We start from the raw sequence: 18,770 nt of genomic DNA on the forward strand, positions 1-18,770 counted from the left end.
GCGCCCACCCAGCCACCTCCCGGAGGGCGGAGCCTCTGTACAGACTGTCCAGGGACTGGAGTCACCGTGGTTACAGGTTATAGAGGGTTTGTTATTGCTCTGCTTTTTCTAGTGTGTCCCTGTCCCCACAGGTCTAGGGGTGTTGGGACCTAGTTTCTGAGCACAGAGATCTTAAGTCCCTGAGTCCTGGACTCGTGGTGACCCCAGCCAGGCCCCTTCATTTGTGGGTGTCTTGTCGTCCACACCTGGGCAATGAGGGTTTGGGATGGAGACACCCACCCACAGATGCTCCAGGACAAAGGGGTCCGTCAGGAGACTGATTTGCCTTTGCTTCACCCACTGCAAGGCACCCAGGAGTAGGAGGGTGTCAGGAGGACCCCAGCCCCCAGGGCTGACCCCACATTCCAGGAAGGTGAGTAGCCAGAGACATCTGGTCACGTTGGAGGTTTCTTTCCTGAACCGCTCCTTCTCTGTGTCAGAACCCATGTGTGCCCCCGACATCCACTGGAGCTGCGGGTGACCAAAACCTAGGCGTCCAGAGCGCCTCTCCTGAAAGGGAGGGATGCTTTAATCCCTGCGAGTCCCGGGGCCAAGTGTGGAGCCGCTTTTACAGGACATCACGGTGACATCGGGCTGGGATCACCATTCGAGGGACTCACAGCTGCGTTTGTTTCACTAGGAGAATTGAACCAGTTGCTGCTTTTCCAGAAGAGAGCGCGTGCTCTGCTCCCTTCCTGAGCTGGTGCTGGGGGATAGAGGCTGAGCCACCCGTGTCCGTGAGGGGGAAGGGCGAGTCTCTGCTCTTGAGATGTAGCCAGAGCCCCTGCTGCACTGTCCTGTTGGTGATAGGGGGCTGGGGGACATGTGTTGGAAGGAGGCCCCCCAAGTGCTCCTGGGCACCAGCTGGAGCTGCGGGGGACCAAAACCTAGGCGTCCAGAGCGCCTCTCCTGAAAGGGAGGGATGCTTTAATCCCTGCGAGTCCCGGGGCCAAGTGTGGAGCCGCTTTTACAGGACATCACGGTGACATCGGGCTGGGATCACCATTCGAGGGACTCACAGCTGCGTTTGTTTCACTAGGAGAATTGAACCAGTTGCTGCTTTTCCAGAAGAGAGCGCGTGCTCTGCTCCCTTCCTGAGCTGGTGCTGGGGGATAGAGGCTGAGCCACCCGTGTCCGTGAGGGGGAAGGGCGAGTCTCTGCTCTTGAGATGTAGCCAGAGCCCCTGCTGCACTGTCCTGTTGGTGATAGGGGGCTGGGGGACATGTGTTGGAAGGAGGCCCCCCAAGTGCTCCTGGGCACCAGAGGGTCCTGTACGGAGGGTGGGGGGAGATAGATATCTCATGGTGTTGGAAGTCTGCGTCCCGCTCTCTCCAGGGCAGAGACCTTGGGGCAACACGGAATCAGGGATACCAGGACCTTTCCCCCACCGGGCACCAAGCTCTCCCTTCTCACCTAGAACTGAATGTCTCTTCTTGGTGGGATGTGCCTTCTGTCAGGAGAAGACGTGGTGGTGAAACAAAGGCTCACCTACTGGGAGTTTAACTTTGCCCAGAGGTCAGAGTTGAGTATGTACACCGTCTCCCCTTAGTCACAGCGTTGGGATCCAGGATTGGTCCTCAGAAGGCTTGCTGCCTCCTCCATCCGTCCCGGGCCCCAAGCCTGCCGCCCCTTGGTCTCTGGGCTTTGCGAAGAGCAGCGTCACCCTGTCAGGCTCTAGGAGACGGGGCACCTCTGAACGTCCTGAGAGCAAATCTCATTGACTACTTCCCTCCAGCTGCCTGAGTGGAGATCCCGCGGCTGGAGCCCCCCAGCTTCTCACTGCCAGCGCACACCCCAAACGCACTTGGAACGTAGGTTTTAAAGGAAGGGGAAGTCCTGCCTGTCACCCACCATCCTCTTTGCTTGGGACAGTGGCTTCCTTAGATTTGTCCCATTCCATGGCTTGACTGCAAAACTGGTGAGGTTTGAGGAGTTAAAAACAAAGTGGGTTTTCCCCCCAGAGTGTGTGCTGTGCTTGGGGTCCTGCTTCCTAAGATGAGCGTGCAGAAAGGGGAGGGTCATCACTTTTCAGTGGAGACGGCTGGCAGACAGGACACCACAGGTGGCTGAGGTCATCAGCAGAGGTGGGTCGTGTTGACATCAGGCACCCCGATACCATGTGACAGGAGGGCTGCACCTCTGAAGTTCCTCCCAAGAACCCATCACCCCAGTCTAACCATGAGAAAAACACCAGACAAATCCCAGTAGAGAGACAGCCTACAAACTACCTGATCTGTCCTCCTCAAAACTGACAAGGTCATCAAAAGAAGGCAAGTCCGAGCATCCATCACAGCCCAGAGGATCCCGAGGAGACGTGATGACTAATGTCACGTGGGATGCTGGAAGAGAAAACTGGTGAAACCCTAATACAGTATGGAATTTGGTTCATGATCATGGGCCTGTGCTTTCCCTTAGTTCTGACAAACTCACCGTGGTGATGTGGGATGTTCACATCGAGGCATCTGGAAGGAGTCCACAGGACCTCTCGGTGCCCTTGTGCAATTTTTCTGTGAATCTAAAACTGCTCTAAAAAGAAAAGCTTATTTAAACAAACAAACCAACAGAAGTGGGGTGGGATCAAGAGGCTTCTGGACACAGGATCATGCTGAGCAGGGGCAGGTAGACTCAGCAGGGGCCCCAGGTGAAGGGATTCCCATGTCTGCAGGGAGTTGGTGACGTCCACATAGGAACACGGACTCCCCCAGAGCCAGCTCTGTGCTGGAGGAAGCACATCTGTGTCTGTCCCACCTGAGTCCTCCGAGTCATTTCCGGCTGCACCCAGTCCGTTATTGATCATAGATGCACGGTTCTTTTTAGAAGATGAGGAGACCTCAGTGCCACCTGCTCCAACCACCTCGTATAAGGATGGGAACCTGGGGCTTGTGGAGTGGAAGCAACAAGCCCATGCTCAGGCCAATGTCAAACAGAATTGTTCCCACTGTGGCTTGTCCCCCAAACAAGCTGATGGCAAGCCCAAGAGAGACATCACGGGTGAGGGTCTTCCTCAGTCATCCAGTGCTGGGGTTGTACATGGGGTGCTTGTCACTGCTAGTGGCAGGGCTGGGACAGGCTGGCCACCTGTCGGATACCGCTCAGGTTCTGCCCCGTCCTGGAGATTCCGGGATGGCCTCTGGGCCGTGCAGACTCCTGCATAAACTTCTGGCCCAGCCCCAGTGCTCTGGCAAGTGGATGCCAGCTGCTTGCAGAAGGCACCCCTGCAAACTCCTTGCTTGGAGAAAAGCGCACCCTTAAGTGGAAGGGATGTCTTTGTCTCCCTTAATTGACAGTGATTTTCTTCAGTGAAGAAAATATACAGAAGGTATCAAATTGAATCTCAATTTGCTGAATCTTATTAAGCTGTTCTTGGGGAAAAAGGATTTCAATAAAAGTTTAAAAGGGAGAGAAGCAAAAAGGCTGCCAACTAGAAAATAAAGTGGGATGGAGCAGTAGTTCCCAATTTGGGAGCAATCAGGTGGGGTGGGGGGTGGCTGGGAGCTTTTGTTCTTCATTTGAAAGTCTAGGCTGGGATGCTGCCGAGGGGGAGCCATCCAGGGCCCGTCTGTCACAGGGTGTAGACGCGGCAGCTGGGCACTCAAGCAAGGATCGTGTGGACGAATCTAAAGTCTCCACTGCACGTCCATTGCCAAGGCCGGCTCTGGCCCCAGCATCCTTTCTTTCCTCCCACCTGCCAGGGACAGGGAACCGAATTAGGACACGATGCAACGTGCCCCAAGTCTGTCTACCCACTACCCCGGCACACATCCACCTCTAAAGATCTAAACTACATACCCTAAAATCCACGTCTTTGAAGTGTAGAGGTCAGTGTTTTTAATGTATTCACAAGGTTGTGCAACTGTCCCCACCATTAATTCCAGAACACTCTTATCACCCTTAAAGGAAACCCTGTGACCATTAGCAGTGACTCCCTACTCCCTGCCCCCAGCCCCCGGCAGCCACCAATCTACTTTCTATCCCTGTGGATTGACTGCTTCTGGGCATTTTTTGTAAACGGAATCATACAGCCTGTAGCCTTTTGTGACTGGCTTCTTTGTGACGTTTTCAGGGTCCATCCACGTGGTAATGTATATCAGCACTTCTTTCCAAATAACGTTCCACTGTAGGGCTGGACCACCCTTCTTTACCCACTCATCAGCTGATGGACATGGAGATTGTTTCCAGTTTCCTCTGTTAGGAATAATGCTGCTGCGAACGTTCGTGTACTCATTTCTGCACCCAAGAGTGGAATTTCTGGGTCCACTTTGAGGAACCTCCAAACTGTTTGATGGCTGCACCGTTTCACATTCCCACCAACAATGCCTGAGACTTCCAGTCTTCCCACATCCTCTCCAGCACTCGGAATTGTCCCTCTGTTTACTTGTAGCCATCCTCATGGGGCTGAAGCGGTGGCACTCTTGTAAGGCGTCTGTGGATGCCCCAGAGTTTTGGGGAAGCTGGCCGCACTCGGCCTTCGCCATGGCCTGGCCTCCTTGGCGTGTTACCCACTGGCTCTGATGGTTAGTGGCTCTGAGGGCCTCCTCTGCAGATGTGTGGGGTCCTCTGCCATCTTGAAAAATGGCTGATGGCACCGTGGATGACTTCCTGGGTGAGAGAATCTGTGAGTGGTCCTCCAAGAACCTCTTAGCCATGAAACGAGTGTGGAGTTGGGGGCTTCCCAGCCCTGTGCTTAGCAGTGTCAGGGGGACACTGCAGAGTGTTCCTGGGGTCCTGCCTGGTTTCAGGACTAGCTGGAGGGATGAGGACAGAGGTCACTGGCTGCCCCTCATACGGTCCTCGCAGATGTGGCTGAATCCTCTCACACCAAGATGCGTCTTCACCCCAGGGGATCCCACACAGGAGTCCAGGAAGGTCCAGATTGCACACAGAGGCAGCAGGCCTGGTGACAGAGCCGAGGGTTTGGGGCCTTTGGCCCCTGTAGAGGGACCAATGATGGGTCCCCCTGCAGGCCCCGGAATCGGTCCCTGACCTCCCTATGGGAGGGTCTCTCTCTGCTCCCCCGCCCAGGCCCCGCATTTCCCGGCTCCTGGGTGTGGGTGGAGCCTCTGTCCTGACCTGTTCACCTGCCTCTGTATTTTCCCTCTGTGAACAAATCTACCCGTTCAAAAAGAAAGCAAATGGACTTGAAGAGGAAAAACAAATCTAGCTCTCCCCGCAGTTGCGATGGGTTGGCTTCTCTGCATAACAGCTGGGTGGTGTGGAAAGAGAAGGGTTTCCATGGTAACCAATTACAGCTCATGATTGGTGGAAAATGGCAGAAATACCCTGCATGGGAAGTTGTGCTGGGCGGGCAGGCACAGGCCCTGTTGTAATTTCCTGGGGCGATGCTGCTCCAGGTGGTGGTGGCGGGCAGGTGTGTGTGTGACTGCCGTTCACTCAGCCTGCCTGGCAGAGCCTCGTACTACCTGGTGGAGTCTAGTAATGCCTGGTGGGGCCTGGTGAGGCCTGATGTGACTGTGGTACCTGGGAGTGCCTGGTGAGGCCTGGTGAAGTCTGCAGGTACCTGGGGAGGCCTGAGGGTTCCTGGTAGTACCTGGTGGAGCCTAGTGGTGACTGGTGGGGTATGGTGGGACCTGGTGAGGTGGTGGGGTATAGGGAGACCTGTGGTGCCCTGTGAAGCCTGGGGGTACATGGTGAGGCCTAGGGGTGCCTGTTGAGGCCTAGTGGTACCAGGGGGGTGGGCTGGTGAGGCCTGGTGGTGCCTAGTGGGACCTGGTCCTACCTGGTGAAACCTGATAATACCTGGTGAGGTCTGGGGGTTCCTGGTAGTAACTGGTGGGGTCTGGAGGGATCTGGTTAGGCCTGGTGAGGTGGTGGGACCTGGTGGGACCAGGTGAAGCCTGGGAGGACACGGTGAGGCATGGGGGTGCCTAGTGGGGCATGGTGAAACCTGGTGAGGCCTGGGGGTGCTCAGCAGTGCCCTGTGGTACCTGATGGTGACCAGTGGTGCCCTCCAGGCCGAGGCACCACACCTGTTGGAAGCAGCATCTCATTTCCTTGAGGGCTGGACTCACGTCCAATTGCACAGAGAGGTGGGAGAACTTGAGCTTCTAAAGCATCCCTCTCCCTGGGCCACCTGTGGCCACCGAGGAGCTGCCCTTGGTGTGCGCCTGGGGGCACCTCGCGCTCACCTAAATCTCCGTGTGCAGCGAGGCTGGCCTGGACCCCGCAGCATGCAGGGCTGGCCGCGCAGAGGAATCGCACACCGGCAGCCTCTTGGTGCGTCGGCATTAGCATAAGGAGCAGTCCCTAATTTCTGCAGCCAAGCACTTGCGCTCTGATTGAAAAACTGGGGCCTTATTATTTGAGGATTTGTCCTTTTCAGCAATTAGCGCTCATTAATCCAAGTTTCTTCCTTTCAACATGCTGGGGGGACAGCTCGTTCCTAAGTGTCAGTGAGGGAGAAGTCAGCCCCAGGCACGTGGACACACTCACACAGACACGGACTGATTCAGTCCCTGTTAAAGTCACGTGACACCCGTGGAAGAAAACCGGCCAAACTCCGCTTCCCCAGGCCTGGTTCTACAGTGTTTCTGGGCTGACAACTCAGTGCAACACACATGCTCTCCCACCCCCACCTGCGACCGTCCCTAAGCTCTGGCTTCGTGTCAATTTCCAGACGTGGCCTTGCTGACAAGCTCTGACTTTGAAGGGTGCCTGTCCCAGGTCCTCAGTTACCTAAGCCGGTGGCAGGGCGCGGGGCCCAGGTCCCCCCATCCTCCATGTGCACTGCATCCTCCCCTGGCTCTATCCTCGCCAGGCCCAGGGCGCGCTCAGCCTCGCTGCCCTCACCAGGCCGTGCAGGTGCGCCCTCCCCAGCCTCCCTGCGCTGAGGAGGCAGAGGACAGGGTTCCCAAGGGCACCTGCACGGGAGAAAAGTATCAGCAGGACAAGCACTTGGGCAGAGTGGGCGCCTTGATGGACTTTCAGCTTCCCCGCAGCGTGTCTTTTCCTGAGCGAGATCCAGAGGAGGCCACAGACCAGCAGCTTTCCCCCGTGTATGTGTAACGGCATCTGAGGCCATGAGCCTGCTTTCAAATCGGCACATTCAACTGAGATACGAGGTGGCAGAGGGTGGGGTTGGCAGAGCGTGGGACCTGGCCCGGAGCAGTAGATGCTGGGACTCTGCTCCACGTGAAGCCCCACAGGCTGAAACCCCTGTCCCTCCAAACCTCGGGACTGCAGGCTGCAGGCTTAGCATCACCCACCTCGGACCGCCAACGTCTGTGACCTAGAGGGAAGTGCCCGGGCCTTGGACCCAGGGTGTGGACCGCATTCCAGCCCTGCCGTTCCCTCCCCTCTTGGTGCCTCCATTTTATTAAGGGTCAGAGCAAAGCGGGGATGGAAGGCCCATGAGGTCATCTCTTCAGCTGACAGATGGGGGCTTTGGAGACTCGGTTTCCCTCCTGTAAGCAGACGCTTTGTCCTCAGCCGGCCATGTGCAGGCAAGCTCCTTGGAGGTGAAGCCGGGTCCTGAGCGCGTGTGGTTTGGCCTGTGCTTCTAAGATGCTAACAGACCGTGCTCGAGTCGGCCTTTGAAGTGAACTAACGAAGGGTTTCATTCCCCTTTGGAAGCTGGGATTAGCGCTCATTACAAGAAGAGCATTTCCTAGTCCTGGTGGGGGGTGGAGAGCGCCCCCCAGGCAGAGGCCCCCCCACTGATGCTTTTCTCTCTCTCCCACGCAGTTCCATGTTCATCCGCTGGCCCGGCTGCTCTCTAGGAAGCCATGTTTGGATCCTTATAGCCATGTTTCAGCTCGCCCTGGATCTGCCCGCGTGTGAGTCCCTGGGCCCGAGCCCTGAGTTCCGGCTGCTGCCCCGGCTGCCCCACCGGCCGCCCCGCTTGTGGAGTTTTAAGAGCGGACAGCCCGCCCGGGTCCCAGCGCCCGTGTGGAGCCCCCGGCCACCCCGCTTGGAGCGTGGTCACAGTCACGGGCAGATGCTGAGTCCCCGGGCCCGACGGGCGCACAGACCCAGGGACCAGGTGGCCGCTCTGGGGCCCAAAGGGGGGCTGGCCAAGCCCCCAGCTGCTGCCAAATCCAGCCCTTCCTCCTCTGCGGGGGGCAGTGGAGCTCCCACGGACCAGCAGGCCCTCCTGCGGCGGGGCAAGAGGCACCTGCAGGGGCCCGCCTTCCACAGCTTTGACTTCCAAGGCAGCAGGCCCACCACGGAGACGGAGTTCATTGCCTGGGGGCCTACGGGGGAGGAGGAGGCCCCGGAATCCAATACATTTCCAGGCATTTATGGCCCCACCACGGTCTCCATCTTACAAACACGGAAGACAGCTGTGGCCACCGCCACCGCCACTGCCACCACGGCCACCTCCGTGACACTGCAGACTCAGGGGCTCACCGAGCCCCTGGACCCCAGGAGTGGGAAACCGGTTGGGGTAAGCACAACGGAGCCTTCCACCAGCCCCAGCAGAGACAGTGGCAAAGTCAGCAAGCCCCCGCGGGTTCTGGGGGAGACCTCAGGTACGCCCACCTCTTTTCTGGTTGGGGCTGGGTTGGGGGGATATTTTGGGGGGGGGGGTGGCTTAGGAGGGATGCTGAGCTGTGCCTGGGTAATGCTGTTTTGTGAGACTCTTCATTTCCCAGCAGGGAGCCTAAAGCCGTAGCCCCTCACGGGAAGATGGGGCGCTGTGTGTCTGTGAACTTGCACATGTATATGTCCTGGCAAATCTGGGTTGTGCTCTGTAAGGAAGGGCCAGGCTCTTCTAGCTGTTAGAAGGGCGCAGGGAGAGGGTCTCTCCCTAGAGGTGACCCTGAAGTGGGCACTATACCCACCCTGCCTGTGTAGGGGTGTCTGAGCCCCACCAGACACAGGGAAGCATCTTCCTGAATGGCAGAACTTCAGCTCCTGGGCCAGCCTGGGAGTTAGATGTGGGCACATCTGCTGATGGAGACAGGGTATGTGGTGTCTTCAGAAACCCTCAAGGGTATGGCCCTAAGGAGGGGCAACTGTCAGACTGGCCTAGAATTAGCAATTACCTTCAACAGCAGGAGAGCCGGAGGCTGTGTATCAGGAGGAGCTTCCTGTGGTGTTAGCTGAGGCTTTGCGCACTGACTCAGGTTGGGGGCGTCTTGTCCCTGAAGATGGGTTAGGAGGTGTTTGGAGGATGGAGATCAGACAGATGGCTTTGGTTCTTCTGCCCGTGTCATTCTGGGTGTGTGCAGACAACTAGCGTTTCCTGGCTTTGGAACATCTTTGCTGCAACATCGTTTTGTTGTTCCTTCTCCTCCTGTAGCTCCTCCAATTGCTTCGAAAGGAGCAGCCCCTGAAAATCTCCCAGGCCAAAGCTTGTCCCTTCGCTGGCAGGCCCCCTGCATGTACCCAGCTTCAGGCTGGCCAGGGGACAGCCAGAATCCTGGACCCCTGTGTTCCCACCCACTGCCAGCATCCTTGGCTTCCGTGAACAAGCCATGGCCCCATGCCCCACCATGACTCCCAGGCTTACAGACTGTGTCCGTGCCTGCACATCCTGGACTAGCAACAGTATTTGCCGACTTGCAAAACAGGATGCAAGTTCCAGGGCATGAGCCCAAAAGGGTGGGGGCACCATGCAGCCTCCTCCACCCCCAGCTTGCTGCTCCACTTCCTCAGGGTTTGGACCTGACACGGGTCCTCTACAGAACCCGGAGGACAGAGAGGACTGCTCATCAGGGTCCCTCCGCAGCCAGGTTGCCATGCTGTCCCTTGCACTCCGTGTGTGCACCATATTCTGTATCCCGGCCGACAGGCAGGGTATGGTCAGTAGTTGGACAGGTTTCCATGGAGTGGGTGGCCTTTGTTCCATGACCTACTTCCTTCCTTCACCTGGATAAGAGAACTGCAGTTTCTTTTCTGCGTGATTCTTCCCTAGAGAGCAACATATCTGTGGAAGCAAAGCCAAGCTCCACCTCAACACCAGGAGCCGGGGGCCGGGATGGAGGGACGGAGGCTGTGAGCTTGGGGGTGTCACGGGAGAGGGTCTGCAGGGCTGTGCCTCAGCTGTCTTCCACATAGTCCCCTTCTGGGGCTAGAGACACACAGACCCTACCATTCATCTTCTCCGTGCCAGGCGCCTAAGAGCAGTTTACAAAGCATTCGTTTTTACCTCAATAAACTCGCAAGCCATCATCATAATAGAATTTAGTGGTGCATTCATTTATTGTCATCTCCCCTGCCTACGTCACTTACTATATAGACATGGATGAGAAAACGAGTTCCCATTTCTTCCAAATTACATTTGTTATTACTAAAGTTAAATGCCCGGGACAGCATTATAAGGCTTAGCAAATTAATTCATAGTACATTGGATATTGCTAATCCAGCTTGACAGATGCTTATCTTGGAAAAGATTTATGGTTCTTCATAATATAATCTGCTGCCAGATTAATTTGTTTAGCACAACAAATTTAAAAGGGGGAAAGTATGTGTGTTTGTTTCTAATGCAGAGAAATGTTCATTCTGGGAAGTGATGCTGGATGCTGAGTAGGGGCAGCCAGTGGTCCTCAGCTTCGAGTTCAAGGCAGGGAAAGAGAGGAAATGCTGATTCCCCTAACCGGGCTCATCAAAGCTCAGCTGGTCCTACATAAGTGATCCAAGCCCCAGGGCATTGAGAGCCCAGGCAGGGGTCCTGCAAATCCCCCTAGTCAGCAGATGTAGACCTAGGCCCCCCAACTCGTTGGAGTATGACTGCTACTCACACTTCTCCGACATGATTTAAGGCAGCAAGGGTGGTCTTGGGGATCCCAGAGCTGTGGTCTGGGGGGCCTTGCGCACCACGGTGAGTGGTACGTGCTTCCAGGCTGCAGATCTGTGTGTGAATCTGGGCTCTGCTGCACGTAGCTGGCTGACCCTGGGAAAGTTCTCTTCTCTGTTGGCTAGATTTTCTTCATTTATGAAAGTTTAGAAATATCTCTCCTAAATGGTTGCTGTGAAGTCTCAGTAAATCAACCCCAAGTACAAAACACGGTGCCTGGCAACTAAGAATCCTCTGTCCGCGCCAGATGTTTTTATACCCAGCAAGAGTGACTCTGAGGAGAGGGTTACAGGCATCAAGGACAAACAGGCCCAGATTTGCCCACTCACAGCTGGGGGGTGCCCCAAAGTCTGGAATTAAGGCTTTAGGAAGTGATATGAAGAATTTGATAAGTCAATTCTGTGGTCAAAAGAAGTGTCTTTGGAATCAGATTTGGGAAGTTGTTTTATTTTTGCTCCTGTAGAGAAACGATTAGAAGGGGAATGTCTAAACATTCCTGTCTGTCCATAGCACAGGCGTTGGTGGGTGTAGAAAGGGCAGGTGGCTGATGATTTGGGGCACTCTGAAATCTGTCAGGAGCTAACATTATATGGAAAAGCTGCTGGAATTGTCTGAGGGCCCACTTGACATGGAGCAGGGATCACGCTCCACGTAAAGCGGTTGGGAAATCTCTCCTAGTTTTAGTGTGGTCGGTGAGAGTGCCCCAGCCTGCCTGCCAATTCCTGGCTTCATTTGTATTAGCTGCGTGAACTTGGGCAGCTTGCTTCTTATCTCTGTGCCTCAGTGGGAATTACAGAATTAAAAATCTCATTGAGATAGTACATGCCAGGTGCGCAGTGCCTGGCACATAAAAGTTCCTCAGGACATGTTTGCTGCTGTTAATACGATAATGATGATGGCGGTGGTGATGATGATGATGATGATGGAAATAATGGTGGTGATGTTGGAGATGATGGTGCTGGTGGTGATGATGAAAGTGGTGGTGATGATGATGATGATGGTGATGGTGATGATGATGGTTTCGATGGAGGTGATGTAGACGATGGTAATTATGATGATGGAGATGATGGTGCTGGTGGTACTGGTGATGGTGGTGATGGTGATGACAATGATGATTATTGTCCTTGTGATGATTTGCTGTCACCGGCTTACTGCTCCATGGTGACGTCATTTGATGAGGTCCCACACTCTCATCCCTGACCTTGGTGCTCCGAGCAGAGGTGTAGATGATGCTTAGCCAGGAACTGCTTGGGGTGGAAAATCACCTGGCTCGGGTTCACCAGGGCATTGAGCTGCAGCCTCACACGGTGCTGGCAGAGGCTGAGCGTCAGACGGTCAGCACTTAACCTGAGGTCGGGAAAAGGGGGCTCACCACAGTGAAGCGCCGTTCTCCAGTGACAGCTCTCTTGCTGGTTGTATTCTGAGTCTGGAATTACAGTGTCTCCCAGGAGAAAAACGGAAAAACGGAAAGTCATTTCCTGGGCTTTAATCTTAAACCTCGTAAAGGGAGCTGTGGGCAGTTTAAGCCAGCTGGTTTCAGTCCCCGCATTTGCCCATTGTGGGATCTCCTGGGCATTTGGCCTGCAGTTAGCGCTCAGTAAAGATTTCCCACACCTGACGTTCCTCGACCCTGCCTGCTGGCCCCCGGCTCCTGCCTGCACAGACACATCTGACGCTTTCCCCACCTGCCTGTGTTCACAACTCCGGGAAGGTGCACTGCCCAGGAGGGCCCAGGTCCCCATTGTCATTCGAGATGTGTCCCCATCTGGATCAGTCACAGATCTGTGACACCCAGCAGCTCAAGGATGCGATGGCTCAGATGTCCTCCCAGTTCTGTCTGGTAATTTTTACACTGGAATCCACTCACGCGTTTCCAAGGATGATTTCCAGGTTCCTTTGTCCTTGTCACCAGGGGGCCTTCAGCGTCCTCTTGGTGGGATGGGCTGGTGTCGTCTTCTCTCACCCTTCTGGTCAGATGACCTGAACTGGAAGCGGGGAGACCTTGGGATCAAGTCCCATGATGATGGAGTAGTTTCTAAATGCCAGGATCGGAGGGGAAGGGAGAGAGAAGCAGATGTAACGGAGAGAGACATGTTCCTCCCCTTCTGTTTAAAGCTGCGACAGCGGTTTAAATGCTGAACCCCTTTTAATTAACTTGCTGGGTGTTTGCTGCCAGGGAAATGAATCTGTCCTTAATTTAAAGATATTTGAAGCAAATGACTCACGAACTTCAAAATTTTGAGTGGCTTAATTGGGATAAGAGCATCAATGAACAAGTGAGCTTGTGGAGCTTTTCCTCAACATCCTAAACTCTGCAGACAGCGAGGCTGGTCTTCGGGGTCTTCACTGGGACTTCCCGTGTGGATGCGGTGTGGCTTGTCCTGCCAGCTCTGGTTCTGGAGGGTGACCGTCCTGGCCACAGGCGGGATCGTGTGTGTCTGCTGACGGCGCCGGGACCTGTCCAGCCTCCCTGAGCGCTCCCCTGCCTTTGCTGAGCGAAGCTGTGTTCACACCAAGTGGATAAATGGGCTGACTCATTAAAGCCGGCCTCGGATTCTCCTGGAGATGACTCCATCACTGGCTTCCTTTTATTCCCTTCACATGCTTCCTGCTCCAACTTACTGTATTTAGTGCTTCTTAAGCTCTTTGTTTCCCTCAGGGCCTCATTCCCCTTCTAAGAGCACTTCGGGATCGGGAAGTTTCTTTAATTCTTATCCCAAACCATGGTGGCCGTCCTCCTGCGCTTTCTACCTGTGAGCGGTGGCCCTCCACCCACCCTGGGCTGTTGTCCTCCCCAGGCCCTCAGAAGATGCCGGAAGAGACCTGAATTGATGCCTCCTCTATCTGGAAACCAGTGTCCTCTAAGGGTGCCGGTGGGGCTGCCGGTGATCCAGGGCCTGGGGGGGCTGCAGGAGACACACCCCTGTAGGATGCATCTCCCCTCCACGGGAACTGCATTCACAGATGCTTTTGATACACGGTGGTATATGGTTTCATCCACTCACAGGGGAATGATTTTAAGTGTTGAAATTAATTATTAGACAGAACATCATTTTTAGAATTTTTATTTGACTATGTTAAGAGAACTGGTCTCAGAGTTTCTGGCTTCTGATCAATTGCACAGCGAACCATCCACTCCTTAGTTGACGTTAAATGCTGCACCTTGGGGCGGGGAGGGGCCGGGGGTGGAAAACCCATCCCTGTGCCCTCTTTACAAGGAGCTTAAAAATCTCTTTGGGAAAGCCAGACAGGGAAGGACACAAGAGACAGATGACAGTTAAGGGCACGAGAGGAAATGTCACAAACACCACGTAGGCAATAATAGCTCAGGTGTTATTCTGGAAACACAGATGGGGGAGGAGGGGCAAATGAGGAGAGTCCTGATGGATGGGGAGGGTGAACAGGGGCAGAGGCCAGGGAGGCCAGCGCTGCTGGAAGCCCAGAGGCCGGCCTGGTAGAGGGAGCCCGGGGTGGGGGGGCGGTGACGCCGGGACTGTCTTCTCACCTCTAGAACAGGATCTGGAAGAGAAAACCCTTGGGGTCCCTGGTCCAGCTCTGAACTGATACAGCAACGTGAAAGGCATGTGTACTTCTGCCAAGCACCAGAAGAACGGCCTTGGTGCCCTTTGCCTCCACTGATGTTTTGTCATCAGTGAAAGGAGAGCCCTGGAGAGCTTTGGCGTTCCCCGCTTGCAGTGTCAACGGCCTGCCAGCCGGCCGGGGGACCAGGCAGTAGGCCCAGCAGTTCCCGGGCGCAGGCAGGCTCTGGGGTCAGCAGGGTGGTTGCTGGAGTCGGGGTTTCAGAGCCTCTGTTTGGGGTGAGACGTCACCAGTTCTGTCCCCCGCCCCTGCCCAGGAGTGGTCCTGGGTTACAGTGACTAACGTGAAAGGGCCCAAGTGATTACACCTGGGGAAGAAACAGTGCCGTCACCTCTGCAGCAGGTAGGTTCCCAGTGAAGGTCAGGGCTCCCCAGAGCTCCCTGCCCAGTTCTGGAGACTCAGCCCCGACTGCCGGGTGATGGACGTGCCACACGGTCAGATAGGAAGAAAGACCAGACCTCTGGTCCTTGCTTTCGATGTGGCCCAGCGACTCTCTGCCCTGAAGTCTGTGGTTAGGAGGTGATGATCAGTGTTAATAGAGGATGTGGCTTCCCTTTCCAGAAGTTTCCTTTGGCAGCAGGGCTGCCGAGTCTGTCTGGGGAGCTGTGTGGGGGATGAAGCTGGGGCTGGCGGGGAGAGCCCCTGCCTTGACTGGACCTGCCCCAGACCCTGGAGGCCCACCTGCGGGCCAGTGTCATGTCCTCGACTGTGCACGTGACCTCGGGGAGTCCCGGCTTCCCTGCCTGCAGAACTGGGAAATGCTTTCCACCTCGCGAGGCTGTCCTGAGACTTGACCGTGTTGACCCCAGTGGAGCACGGAGCTTACAGCAGTGCCGGGGCAGAGCTGGTGATGGGAGTCCACCTCCTTTTGTGGCTACCTTGGGGGTCAGAATGGCGCCAGCGCTGGGAAAGTGCTACTTATTTTGTGTCCTTCAAATGTTCCCCGAAGGTATTAGGATGAGGATGTGCAGGGACCCAGCCAGAATTGTTCTAGCTCTTCTGTGACCTTTCTCTATGCTGGAAGGCTTTCAGCAATCAGACCTACCCCGGAAACCCAGCAGAACCCCCTAACAAGCCACATCGGCAGCCCCGTGTGTGTTTTGGGGGGCGTCACACCAAGGGGGGGTCATGAGCTGGAGCATCCTTTGCACGAGGACAGCCTGCTTCTCTCCGGACCCCCCTGGAACACAACCTTCCCCCAGTAAGTAGCCCAGGAAGGACTTGCCATGCTCCAAGCTCGGCTTCACTCTCCACGTTCTCAAAACTGGCCTGGGGGGCAGGGGGTGGATGCTGAGGGAGGCTCAGCCATCGAGAGTCGGGGGACAGGTGGACCCCCACCCAGCTCTCCTCACCCCCAGGCCAGGGCCCTTTCCGTGACTTCTGGGAGACCCTCCCCACCACACACCCCTGTTGCCTGAAGCTTCAGGACATCCTGAGTGAGGTGGGGACAGGGGTCCTAAGTCCGAGAGGAAGCTGATTGTCTTATTTGCTTGCACTTTCTGGGCCATGTGTGAGGTCCAGTGATGAAAGAACCTTCCCTGTCCTCTTGGGCCTTCAGGAAGCTCCAGGAGCAGGGGGTCTCCACCAGCAAAGCCTAGGCCGGGGGAGTGGAAGGGTCAGATGTGAAAACACGGTGTGCTTTCACACGCTGCCCAGAAAGGCCAGCAGCTAGGGCCCTGGCCAGGACTCCAGGGGTGTGTCCTTGGGCCGAGGGCAGAGCCTGGGTCCTCTTCTCTATCCCCCATCAGCATGAAAGAGGGCACCGGCATCCTCTGTGGAGACGGGGCAGGCAGGGCCACCCCGGAGGACAGAGGCAGCTGGAGAAAGCTGGGCTGGGAGGAGGGTGCCAGAGAGCAGGAAAAGGAAGTGCTGGGGCTCTAGGGCAGGCCCCCTGACCATCCAGACGCACAGCCCGAGTTCCGAATACACATTTGCAAATGCTCCCTTAACTCACTTCCAACGCACCTACCTTTTCATAGAAAATATAGCCTGCCGAAAGCAGTGGTTCTAAACACTCGAGTGGTGCCCTGAGTGTGATTTAGAGGCAACACAGAGGAAGGTTACTTATGATACAGGCTGGTCTGTGCACATCTTCACTGGGAAGCATAAGGAGGTGGTCAAAGGCACCCTCCTCCCCCGCCCTGGGGCATCACCAGGAACATGATGCCAACAGGAGCTGAGACAGGTGTCTTCTGGGCCTTGAGGGCATGTGACTTTCTGAAATGGTGAGCAGATCTCTGCAACCTTGGGGACAAAAATAATACAGCTTCCTTTTGATGTGCGTGGTGGTTGCATTCTGGGAAACTTCAGTGCTCCTTAAAATCATGCAAAGATTCCTCTGGGTCTGTACGTGGAGGCGAAGGAAGGTCTCCGGGCTCAGAGCATTCAGAATGTGACTGAACGTGTGGCAGGATGTTCGCAGTCACACAGGACAGAGGGCCGTCTCTGGGGGAGCACGTCTGTCCCCCGCACTGCAGGGCGGGTGACATCGCAGCCTTACTCAGCTGATGCCAGTCATCGTGACAACCAAATGCGTCCCCACATTCCAAGATGCCCCTGCCCCCCGAGAATCCTGGCTGCAGTCCTAGGCATCCCTGGGCCTCGCCCTCACCTGTGTGCCGCACACAGAAGCTTTCTTCTGTGTGTGAGTGTCCTGGGGCTGCAGCAACAAATCACCCCAAACTGGGGGCCCTGAAACCACAGAAGTTCATTCTCTCCCAGTTCCAGAGGCCAGAGGACCAAAATGAAGGTGTGGGCAGGGCTGGGCTCCCTCCACAGGCTCTAGGAGAGCATCCTTCCTGCCTCTTCCAGCTGCTGGGCGCTCTGGTGTCCTTGGCTTGTTGCTGCATCCCTCTAATCTCGGCCTTGTCCTCAGATGACTTATTCCTTCTGTGTCTGTGTCTCTTCTTATAAGGACACCTGTCGTTGTATTTAGGGTCCACCCTGATAATCCAGGATGGTCTCATATTGAGACCCTTAACATAATTACATCTGTAAAGGTCCTTTTTCTAAATAAGGCCATATTGACAGGTTCCAGGGATTAGGACATGGCTATCTTTTTTGGGGGGTGGGGGGGCTGCCATTGAACCCACCACAATGGGAGGAGCTTTCATTAGCTCTGGCTGGGGTTGGCAGCGCCTGGGGATTTTCTCCTGCAGAGGCAGGGGAAATTGCAGATGTTTTCATCTGCCCCCAGTCCTGGCATTGCTGGAGAGGTAGGCAGGCCTGTGGGGGGAGAGCATTAGCCCAACCCTCACTTCCCCTCCCCCACGAGGCCAGAGCTGCCCAGAGGCCCTGGGAGCCACTGGGGCTTGGAGCAAGTTTCCTTTGTATAAACTGAGCTTCACAGACAAGTCAGAGATCAAAATGCTTGAGCTCCCATTGGCCTCATCCCTGTAGATCATCATTCACTCACTTGTTCATTCAGTTCAAGTGTTTACTGAGCACCTACTACGTTCCAGGCTCTGCAGTGACATCAGAAGACAACACACATACGGTCTTTGTCCCCTCCCGGGGCAGCAGACAGACATATAAAAACACAAATAAGGAAACCCCATGTACGAACGCGTGCGAGGAGGGTGCACACGGGGTGGTTGGGTGAGTGTGGCCGGGGAGGCAGGCCTCCCCACCCAAGGACCCGAATGATGAGAAGGAGGGAATGGCGAGGAAATGTAAGGTGTAGGCAAAGGAAACCGTGTGATGTGATGAGTGACAGAAGGGCTCTGGTGGGTGGGTCGCGCGAACTGGAGTCGGGGAGGTCAGAGTGGTGGCTGGGGCGAGGTCGCGGGGTGCTTGGGGGTGGCTGTAAGAGCTCTGGGTTTTATCCTGAGTGTAATGGGGTGAACAGAGCGCCATAGTCCCGCAGAAGCTCCTGGAGGGCAACCGTAGGGGAAGGACAGGAGCGCGGGTGATGGAGGCAGCCCAGCGGAGAGGGGAGGCTGGCGGTGGGTGGACTTACTGAAGAATCGGACGGGGAAGTGAGGAGAGAGAACAACCTGGAAGGCCTCCAAGTGTTGGGTCTGAGCAACTTGTGTCTTCAACTGAAAGTGATGCCTTTGACTGAGACGGGGCAGCGTGGGCGGGCACAGATTGGAAAAGAATGTCAGCCCCTTTAGCCTTGTCGAGGTCAAGCTGCTGTGTGCGCTGTCCAGGTGGGGACGTCTGCGGATTTCTGGACTTCTGAGTTTGCAGCTGGGGAAGGTCTGGCCTGGGGTGGAGACTCAAAGCCCTCCGATGTCTGGGTGTGGAGGGTTGGGATCACCTGGAGGGAGTGTGGATTGCATGAGACGGGGATGGACACAGGGCCCTGGGGAGTCCAGGAAGTGTGAGGAAGGGGGGGGAGGGGGCAGGAGGGTGGTAAGTGGAAGCCTGG

At 55.7% G+C, this 18,770-nt stretch overlaps 1 protein-coding gene across 1 annotated transcript in view; it reads left to right on the forward strand.

Annotated features, from left to right (window-relative positions):
• Window positions 1-4,611: 4,611 nt before the first annotated feature.
• AJAP1 (adherens junctions associated protein 1) overlaps window positions 4,612-18,770 on the forward strand; it is a 57,398-nt gene continuing 43,239 nt past the window's right edge. The window contains exons 1-3 of the mRNA XM_007448984.1: window positions 4,612-4,642; window positions 6,815-7,058; window positions 7,741-8,528. Coding sequence (XP_007449046.1) covers window positions 4,612-4,642; window positions 6,815-7,058; window positions 7,741-8,528 — 1,063 coding nt within the window. The remainder of the gene's footprint in view (window positions 4,643-6,814; window positions 7,059-7,740; window positions 8,529-18,770) is intronic.

The sequence above is a fragment of the Lipotes vexillifer genome, unplaced genomic scaffold (assembly GCF_000442215.2).
Source record: "Lipotes vexillifer unplaced genomic scaffold, Lipotes_vexillifer_v1.1 scaffold835, whole genome shotgun sequence".
Taxonomy (NCBI): Eukaryota; Metazoa; Chordata; class Mammalia; order Artiodactyla; family Lipotidae; genus Lipotes; species Lipotes vexillifer.